Source organism: Chrysochloris asiatica, unplaced genomic scaffold (assembly GCF_000296735.1).
Source record: "Chrysochloris asiatica unplaced genomic scaffold, ChrAsi1.0 scaffold00444, whole genome shotgun sequence".
NCBI lineage: Eukaryota > Metazoa > Chordata > Mammalia > Afrosoricida > Chrysochloridae > Chrysochloris > Chrysochloris asiatica.
The window spans coordinates 908,705-919,326 of NW_006408962.1; the positions used below are offsets into that span (position 1 = coordinate 908,705).

At 42.2% G+C, this 10,622-nt stretch overlaps 1 protein-coding gene across 1 annotated transcript in view; it reads right to left on the reverse strand.

Moving 5' to 3' along the window:
* The window catches only part of TTC5 (tetratricopeptide repeat domain 5), a 23,385-nt gene extending 13,293 nt beyond the window's left edge, over positions 1-10,092 (reverse strand). The window contains exons 1-5 of the mRNA XM_006877143.1: positions 9,994-10,092; positions 6,530-6,662; positions 2,577-2,788; positions 2,076-2,226; positions 1,597-1,688 (exon numbers count right to left, since the gene is read on the reverse strand). Coding sequence (XP_006877205.1) covers positions 1,597-1,688; positions 2,076-2,226; positions 2,577-2,788; positions 6,530-6,662; positions 9,994-10,044 — 639 coding nt within the window. The 5' untranslated portion in view covers positions 10,045-10,092. The remainder of the gene's footprint in view (positions 1-1,596; positions 1,689-2,075; positions 2,227-2,576; positions 2,789-6,529; positions 6,663-9,993) is intronic.
* Positions 10,093-10,622: the final 530 nt, after the last annotated feature.

Sequence of the window (10,622 nt, forward strand, 5' to 3'; positions counted from 1 at the left end):
AAAGGAGATGCAGATAGGTCTCTTGTGATACAATAGTGAATAATTGTTATCAGGACGGATCGTGATGGTTGGAAATGTAAAGGTGGCGTTTTGTAGCAAAAGGAGGGGAGTGGTTGACTTTGCAGTCTAGGAGCAGAGGTCCCTGAGACCAGCAAGGGAGAAGAGCGGAGAGTGGGACCCTACCCAGAGAAGCAGTGATGCCTGAGATGGAGGCAGAGACAATGACATGGAGAGATGGAGCGCCTGGAGACTTTAGACCCAGAGAGGGAGAGGGGCTGGGTGCTGACGACTGGTGGGGGGTGGGACAGGCTTTCAGTGTATATACCCTTTGGTTGGTTGATGATGCATGGAGTTGATTGTAACCATGGCAGTGAAACGATATACGATATAGGATAAATGTAAAGCTTAATGTTCTCCCATGTAAACTATCACAGAATTCACAATAAAACATTAAAAAAATAAAAAGAAGAACAAACAAATATGTTTCAGAAAAAGTACAGGAAGAATGATCTTTAGAAGCAAGGATGCTGAGACTTCATCTTAAGTACTTTGGACATGTTATCAGGCGGGACTAGTCCCTGGAGAAGGACATCATGTTTGGTAAAGTAGAGGGTCAGCAGAAAAAGAAGACCCATAACAAGATGAATTGGCACAGTGGCTGCAACAATGGATTCAAACATAGCACCAACAGTAAAGATGGCACAGATCAGGTAGTATTTCATTCTGTGGTTCATAGGGTTACTAGGAGTCAGAACTGACGCAAGGGCACCTAGCAGCAATCACAATGGATGGCCAAAAATCACAGAACAGAGCAGACAAATGTGGGGTGAAGAAACTGCTGGCTATCTTATTTTACTTTTCTAAGTTCTACACATTGCCTGACAAACTGCCAAAGAGTAAACAACATGCATTAAAATTGTTTAAAATGGTTGGTTCAAATATGTTTTAAAAAAAAAGTTGTTATTGTTGTTGTCAAGGGTTGACTCATAGTGACCCTGTGTAGGGTTTCCAAGGCTGTAAATCTTTACAGGAACAGAAAACTTCATCTTTCTCCTATGCAGCAGCTGGTAGGCTCGAACTGCCAACTAAGACAGAAGAGGAGGAAAAGCCTGGCATCTACTTCTGAAATATCAGCCAATAAAAACACCATGGATGGTAACAGTCAGAATCCCCACTAATCATGACGATGTTGCAGGACTGGGCAGCATTTCACTCCACTGGACATGGGGTCATCATGAGTCAGCAGCTAGCTGGATAGTGCTAAAAACAACTGGAATTTTCCTTTGTTATTTAAAAATGTACAACACTATTATGAGTACATATCATTTTAATACATTTTTCTCCCACTGCTCTGGTGAGTTCTATGATCTGACTAAGCATGACTTTTGAGAAATCTAGACTGCTCAAAGATCTATCTAGTACTGAGACACTACACTTCCTATTAAGGAGATATAAGCTGCCTCTGCAGACACAGCTTAGCAAACCCACGTATGTTGGATGACAGCAAACACTGCCCAGGTTCCTGGCTAAAAGACCACAAAGAAGACAGAAAGATGTTGCTCTTTTCATCTGGCCTGGGTGACCAAAAGTACTTACTGCTTGAGCATAGGCACTAAGGGCTTGCTGGGAGATCTTAGGGCTCTGACCAGTATTGAAGTAAAGAGACAGGTATGCATTCCCCAGGATATCTGGAAAAGAAAAACAGAGGTGAATCACCTTAGAACCCAAGTTTAAGGTATGACCTACTTTGATCATCCTAAGGCTTCACATCTGACACAAACCAATCGTAACACATTTAATATACCCTAAATTCTACTGAGACAGACAGACATAGAGCCCAGGAAGAAACTTGAATAGATTCTACAAATATCTACCTTGCTTATATGGAAACATAAGCCTCCTGTCTTGAATCAAGAGATTCATGAGTTCCTAGAATAGTCGTTCATCAAAATACCTTTAGAGCTTCTTCAAAACAAAGATGCCCCTGGTTTCACCCTCAGAGTCAGAATCAACAGATAATTCTGGCGTGCAGCCACTGCTCTAGAAACATCTGGATATGTTTTGAGAGCACTCACACCAGGAGCGGCCATCAAGGACATCCATCTGCACAGCCAACTTGGCCTGTAGGACACTGTCCATGACATGGCGAGAGTGTTCATCTCCAGAGTCAGTCCGAAGTTGACGAAGCACCATTGACAGGTTTTGCAGGGAGACTTTGTTCTTGCACTGCAAATGAAAAAGATGTTTACTCACCCTTCCTTATTATACCTCCCTTTCCAGATCTACTCTGACTTCAAGTCTCTCCTAAATCTAATTCTTGCTGCCATCTGCATCTCAGACCCCCATCTACCAAGGACCAGCATGACTGCTAACTTTTCATCCCTTCCCATCTGCCCTGAACCTGATCCTATCACCTTCCTCACCCAAGTTTACTCCCGACTCTTCCTCCCTTCTGTTTCTATTCTCCCAGTTCTAACTCAGCTTCCCTCCAGCAACCATGTCCTAGAACAACTCCCAGACTAGAGGTAACCCATTCTTCACATATGCGATTTCTGAGGGGACAACAGGCAACTCACATGGGTAAGGGCTCCTGAAAAGCAGGTGTGGGCAGCTGCAATATCCCCTTTCTTCCAGTACACTTCACCCAACTGGTTCCAGGCTTCTACCAACTCGGGCTCTAGCTTCACAGCTTTTGATAGAAGCTCCTCAGCTTTAATACTATAGTCAGGAGTCACATTCAGGGCCTTCCCAGTTAGCATCAGAACCTGGGCCTTGCCCTGGACAGAACCTAGGAGGGAAAGAAAAAGAGAAAGGAAAGGAAAATAACCCAGGCAGTCTTTCAGATAAGAATAGGGCACTCTTTTTTTTTGTTTGTTTGTTTTTTAATTGTATATTGAGTGAAGATTTACAGGGCAGATTATCAGTTTTACATTCAACAAATCATACTTCATTTCATTGCAATGATTACAATCCCCTCCATGTACCATCAGTTAATAGCATTTACCTCTTTTCTTTTTGGGGTTTTTTGACATACACATGCAAAACAAAAAAGATGCATTCTTTTAAATGCTCAAAGGACACATTTCACAAGCACACAGCGTTTCTCAGCCCATGGGCCTAGAGTCCTCAGCTGCTCTATCTCTCTATGTCATCGCCTCTGCCACACTGTACTCATGTTCTTCCTTCTTGATGGTCCTCTGTTTCTGAAATGAAAGATTAACTACTCCCCCCGTTAAGTTACATATAATCTACATTTACAGTTGTGACAATCGTGCTTAGTACTGATAACAATTACTCACAACTGAATCATAAAATCCTATCACCATCCTCCCCCATCCCTTTTCACCACACCCATCTGAAAAAGAGGAAAACTATTCAGTGGGGATTCTACCTTATCCCCCTCATTCTGAAACCAAGCACACTCATGAAAGCTTGTAAGCCAGCCAATCCATGCCTTTATAGCCCCCCATTTTTGATAGCCAATGTCTAAGTCGCTCATTTCGATCAACCCAGAGTGCTGAGGAGACAAGCCTGGTCCTTGATATGAAGAATCCTTCCATTTCAGTTGGAATTTTGAGGAAGTGCATCCGTAAGCAATCAAACTAACAATTTACGCTTGCTCGCTGTATCAAATTTCTTTATCTGGTTGAGTTCTGGTCAGCTAGCCATGCAAGCTAGGTCAAATGAGTACCAGCCGCAAGTTTGGCAGTTCTCACACGCCTCCCCCCCACTTCAGACCAGCTGGCTGCTTCACTTTCAGCTCTACCCGCCAGTGGCTAGGTCAGTGTCCATGGACTTAGGAGTTCACATGTGTCTGTAAACCTTAGACCAGCCAGCCCTTTCTCTTCTCTTTCCCCTCCTCTCTCATCTCAAGGTGTCAATGGAACATGGCCAAACTCAGCCCGTCTTCATTGTTGCATTTCTCCCACTTGCCCTCACAAATAGACCAGGGCAGTCACCAGTGAGCACACTAGACTGCTCGTGAGTTCCCTTTGAGTTTCAGTCTTAGAAGGGTTTTACCCTGATAGGCTGGGCTTTTCTTGTTTGATGGCTCCCAGGCAAACAACTTGCTTGATAGTCTAACAGCCAGTCTGCTCTTTACTGGTGATCTTTCTTTCAAGAAGTATCTTCTATTCTTCTAGCTATTCTGGGTTGGTCTGCATGTCTTTTGAAGTGGAAATATCCCACCTCAGAAGGTTCTGGGTGGGGCTCAGGATTCCACCTAAGACTGTTGTTATTGTTGTTAAGTGCCATCAGTGGGTTTATACTCATAGTGACCCTGTATAAGGTTCTCAAGGAGAGGCTGATGAGCTTGAACCACTGAACTTGCAGTTCAAACTGACCTGGAAATCCAGGGCATTAACCTACAACACCACACCAGAACTTCACCTAAGGTAGGGCACTCTTTTTTAAGAAATAACTCCATCCCAGCTCTGAGAATGAAAAGTTGAAGAAAAGCATTGTATACAAACCATTTATTGAAAGCCAACCATATGCAGAGCACTATGTTGAGTACTATGTTTGGGGTAACATAAAAAGCACTAGCTTAAGAGTTTACAATCTGATGGAAACCACAAAGCATGCACAGAACAAAAGTGAAACAATGGAAAGGAGAATGTGATAATGTGCCCAATAAATCAGTTTTAAAACGTCAAAGATAAAATATAAAGTCCTTCACGTTACAAAATGACATAAACATAAGATGCAGAGGCAGAAATACATGTGACACGTTGTGGAGCAGTGATTTTCTTAATACAACTCTTCTAGCTACAATCTTTGTAACTCTCACCAAAATGACTGGGTAGGACCATACAGATTTTCCTCTTTTCCTAGTGGGTGTGGGTAAGAGAAAGTAAGGGAGACTGTTGATAGGATCCAGTTGTGAATGACTATTGTTACTATAAGTGCAACTGAGTCTGTTCTGACTCATAATGATCCTGTTATGGGTTTCCAAGAAATGGCTGCTAGATTTGAAACACTGACCTTGTGGTTAGCAATCTAGTGCTGATCCACAAGGCCACACCAGACTGAAAACAGGGTTCACTGTGATTATAAAAAGTTGGAACTCTAATATGGGCATGGTCGATTCTGCCATCCTGCTGAGTATTAAATGAGCCATCTCAGAAGCAAGAAAGGGGGTGGTGGCGTGGAGTGCATCATTTGGACCCCAAGAGCCCTACAAGTCGAACCTCTTCCAACCAAAAGACAGAGCTACGTCACAGGAGGAGTGGCATCAGCAACAGAGGCAGCAACACCAAGAGCAGGAGACAGACTTACCAACCCGCAGAGTAAGAAAGTTAGTTTGGGACTTGGTTGTCTCCAGGTACTTAATTAGGGAGCTAGGCTGACAGACCCAGATCTAGCTAAGCACCTTCAGGCTGAGGCTTTTGGTGTAATAAAGTGCCTTTGGACATTCATTGGCAGTACTAGAAGAATTTTGTGTTGTTGTTAAGTACCGTGGAGTCAGTTCTGACTCACAATGACCCTGCACAGGGTTTCCAAGGCTGTATATCTTTACAGGAGCAGAAAGCCTCACCTTTCTCCCGAGGAACACCTGTTACTTTCGAACTGCCGACCTTGAGGTTAGCAGGCCGATTCGTAACCACTACACTACCAGAATTCCTTAAAAGAACTTTGTAGCACTGCATAATCAAGAGACCCCCAGGCAAAGAGGTCAAGGACCACAAGGAGATGTGGTCTGTAGCCATGGCTGAGAAGAGGCTATCCTGACTGAAGAAGTTAACCTTCCCTAATAAGCTCTGTCCATAATCATAAGTACAGTCTGAGTGGACATTGCAACGAATTATCAAACCAGCAGTAAAAGACAAGAGTGCTCTGGGAGGAACTGGCAGTGTCAGAAATGGATTTTTAAAAAAGGTTGGAGGGTCAAGGCATGTCTGACCTCTGCCTCATAGGAATTAGCCTTGGGCTGATGTTGAGCTTTGTTCTCCTTGTAGCTGTAAAGTCCAAGGAGGTCAGACATGCCCCCACACCCTTTTTAAATATGCATGGGAGAAAGGAAAGATCAACCTGGAAGAAACCAAAGATTACTCTGTAGTAAACAGTCAGAGATAAGGTTATAAAAAAAACAGTTGGCTGACAGAACCTTGAATAGGAGTTTAAGAGACTCAGACTTCTGCAAAGAGGTAGAAAAGACAGTAAAATTAAGTGAATGAAATAGTATTTAGAAGGAGAACCAGAGCCATGGTAATAATATAGGCTTATTGGCAAATGAAAGAAATTAGAGACAGAAAAGTCCATTAAGAACATCATTACAATAGTTCAAGCAACAAATATGCTCTTTTATTCCATGCACTTACTATAAGTAAACTTTAGGAAAAGTAGTTTGGAGAACTGAAAGGTCACCATCCTCCACAAGCACCTTAGAAGAAATATTTCTGTTATACATCCTGAAGCCATCACAAATAGGATCCCAGAGGCTACAAAAAGATGATCTCTTTAGCATTTAGGTGATAAGCGGGGGGTGCGAGGGTGTGTGTGAGTGTGTGCACTCTTTTGGAACTCATACCCACTACTTCCTCCATCTGCTGCAGGGTCTTCTCCATCTCCTCCCGAACATCTTGCTGCTTTCTCCCAGCATCCTCAACACTATGTGTCTCAAAATAGCAGTCTCGAAAGGAATAGAGCTGATCCACCAGTTCCTAGGGAGTGTAAGAATGTTATTTAAGGAAAAATAATACCAGAAAAACAAGTTTGATATTGGCTAGCTAGCTACACCAGCCCTTGGCCTAAAAATACTGATTCCCTATCTCACCTAAGAATGGCACAAAAAGCAAGTAGTCATGCTTAACAAAATGTCATAAATCGTGTGCAGAAGTGGCCAGTGCCCCAGGCCCACTCTCAGGATGTATCTACCTGTCTCTGCCCCAATATGATAGTTCTCTCTTCCTCAGTCCCAGCCAGGCTTCCCATATGACTAAGCACTTCAGTCAGGAGGGGAAAAACACTTCACAAGTTGAGATAAACCAAAAATTAACAAGATCCTTGCATCTGATTCTGGTCTCCAAAGAATAAATTTTACATTTACTATCAGAACCAATTTTAATCCTGACTTTTCCTATGTTGATGTCTGAAAATACAGTAAGACTTTTGTGAAACGTAATGTTTTCTATCACAAACAGATCAATTTAAACTTGGTAACGCATTTTTGCAGGTTTTAAAAAAATACCTGTACTTCTGTGGTTGAGTTTTTTGTTTTGTTTTGTTCAATTTGGTAAATCATCTTCTGACCCTATTGCATGCTTTACAAATAAGCATTTTCTTTCTCTTTAAAATGCTTTATCACTGAATTTTCCTGTGCCACCAGTCAAAGCTTTGTCTACACTGAACAGCAGCAGAAACATGTTAAGCCAATCCTATCAAGTCTTAACAACTATTCCCACAACACATCCAAATTCACCCACCTGCCTCCATTCCATGAGACCATCCTTATCTAAATCAGCACCATTAATTGCCTAGATTATTCAAGTATTTTCCAAACTGGATATCTTGCTTCTTACTCTCTCCCAATCTGTCTATTGTCTATTTAATTGTCTATTGTCTGTATCACTAGAATGCAAGCTACATGAGGGAAGGACTTTGTCTGTTTTCTTTACATCTATATCCCAGCACTAGAACAGGGGTGAGAACATGGTAAGCTCTCGTTAAATATACTGGTTAATTCATTAATGAGTCATCACTACCTCTAACAAATACCTACATGGTGTGGCGCTGTGGGTTAATGAGCCAGACTATAAAGCCGTTTGAACTGCAAGGTCGGCAGTTCAAGCTCACCAGCTGCTCCTCGGAAACCCTATACAGGGTCACTATGGGTCGGAATCGACTTGATGGCACTTAACAACGTTTAGTTTAAAAGGCTACCTAGAATGACATGGCTAGACTAGCACCCTCTGCATTAGTGCTTTTCAAACTTTATTGTGTCAGGCTTTTCCAGTTCCCAGTCTGCAGAAATCATTTTGCTAGGATTGTTGTTAAGTGCCATTGAGTCTGTTCTGACTCAGAGTGACCCTGTATAAGGTTTCCAAGGAGTAGCTAGTGAGCTTGAACCACCGACCTTGCAGTTCAAACCAACCCTGCAGTCCAGCGCATTAACTCGCATAGGTATAAGTAAAAAATAGAAAGTAAGATTACTCATAATGCCCCAAACAACCACGGGGAAAACCACTGTTCTGTGTATCTTCTCAGATTTTTTTCTATATATATTCAAACATATACATACTACATTTCTTATGTGAAGCCATGATTGAGAAACTGATTTTGCCAGTTAAGTGTTGACTAGTTAGTTCTGACTCAAAGCAATCCTTCTCCAACTTAGCCAGTTGTTGCTGTGGTTGTTATGTGCTGTGGAGTCGGTTCCGACTCACAACGACCCTGTACAGGGTTTCCAAGGCTGTAAATCTTTGTAAAGGGAGCCGAAAGCCTCATCTCTCTCCAGCGGAACAGCTAGTAGTTTCGAACTGCTGACCTTGCAGTTCGCAGCCCGATTCGTAACCACTACACTACTAGAGCTCCTTTACACCTAGGAAATAATGAAAAAAGTACAAATCAGATAGAAGTGAACTAAAACCCACACTTTAAGAGGTGTCATTAATCTTTTCAAGAAACAAATGTCACGAGTGACCAATGTTTACATTTTTGCGCTGAAGCTTACAAGAAATTTTATAAGCCTGTCGTAGGTCTAATGTTTAAATTCCTGTTCATACACAAAGGACTAAATTTCCATGGTTTAACATGAACATCCTGGATCATTAAAAGAAAGGTTGCTGTTTTTAAGTGCTGTTGAGTGGTTCCAACTCATAGCAACGCTATTTAGGGTTTTCTAGGAGCAGCTGATAGGCTTAAACTGCTGGCCTTATGTTTAGCAGTCCAATGCTTACCCTACAGCTTCACACCAGGACTCCAAAAGAAAGTAAGAGCCACACAACTACGTTATTCCTACCAACCAAACATACTGTTGTCCTGATGTGGCTCTGTGGGTTAACGTGCTGAATTGCAAAGACCCTATAGAGGGTCTCTATGGGTAGGAACCAACTCTATGACACTTAACAATAAGCACCCTTATAAAATGAAAATGGTCTGTAAAACACTTTGAGAAATATCCTTCTATACATCCTTCTATCCTAAAATGTCTGTAAAAATTAAATCAAAGTTTACTCAAACACAATCAAATGTCGACTGAACGAAGTCTGTAGCCCTTTGTATCAAATCTCAAACTGGGATTACCCCTAACTGGAATGGTGGTGGTGGTTGTGTGCAGTTGAGTGGTTGTGTGCAGTGGAGCCGGTTTCCGACTCATAGCGACCCCGTATAGGGTTCCCGAGGCTGTAAATTACGCGAGCAGAAAGCTTCATCTTTCTCCAGCGAAACAAGTGGTAGTTTCGAACTGCTGACCTTGAAGTTAGTATCCCGACTCGTAACCACTACACTACCAGAGCTCCTTAGTGTGGCGCTGTAGGCTAATGCGCTGGACTTCAAGGTCGGCAGTTCAAGCTCACCAGCCGCTGTTAGGAAACCCTATACAGCTCCAGAACACTTAACAACATCAACAAAGAAAATACCAGGATACAGGCGGAGCAGGCCATTAAGATCACTGTTGCCAATTTCAAAGCATATATATATGTGCTATTTGTTAGAGTGAATCAAGACAAAAACAAAAAACAAAAACAAAAAAACCTTCAACTCTTAAGAATGTACAGGAATAAAGTTAGATGCAACAAATCCTCTTCCACACAGGACTGAAATTAAGTGCAGTCAGGTAAGCAGCAGGTCCCGATACACTGGCAGCGCCCCTCCCCTGGTCTGAGAGGCTCCCCACTCTGCTGCCGCTGTACCTTCGGGAGTTGTTATAGTAACCGCACAGACACAGACAGCGTCAGGTACGTGCCAAGAAATTCGCAGGCACTGCATAAACTGCGTTCTCTGCTTCTTCCAGAGTAACAAAAGCCCATACAGATTTTGACCTATGGCCCCCACCTGCAATTTCTGCACGATCTGCTTGACTTCTTCCTCTTCATCAGCCATCATTCCTAGCCACTCTCGGGTTCTCCGCCCCCAACTTTATAACCACAGAGATTCTGTCCACCCAACCACGGAGCCACAGCGACATCTAGAGGCCTGGAGGCTTACCTGAAGCTGAGCAAAGGATCTGGTTTTTAAGAATGGACATTCATTACTCTGAACCAATGTTTAAAGCTCAAAAGAAGATAATCTATACATCACTTTTGAGTTATAAATGCGTTTCTTTCCCAAATTTTGGACAAAATGCCAGCAGCTCAATTACATATGTGCTTTTCATAGCTTCCTACTTATTTATAACTAGATTATAATACCTGAAGAAACAAACAGGTTAAGATAAATGGATGCCTGTAGCATGAATTTGAACGTTTGAATGGAATGTGTTAGTGGTATACTGTAGGCTAATTTCTTTCCAAATTTCACAGTGACATTTTGGTATGAGGAACTTTATCGTTTTAAATACACTATCCTAATAAATCTGCTTCGGATGCTATTTTTAAAGCCATCATTCGGTACACAAATAATGCTTGCTTACTCAGACTTATCTAGAAGAATACATAAGAAAGACTACCCCTTTAGAGTGAAAC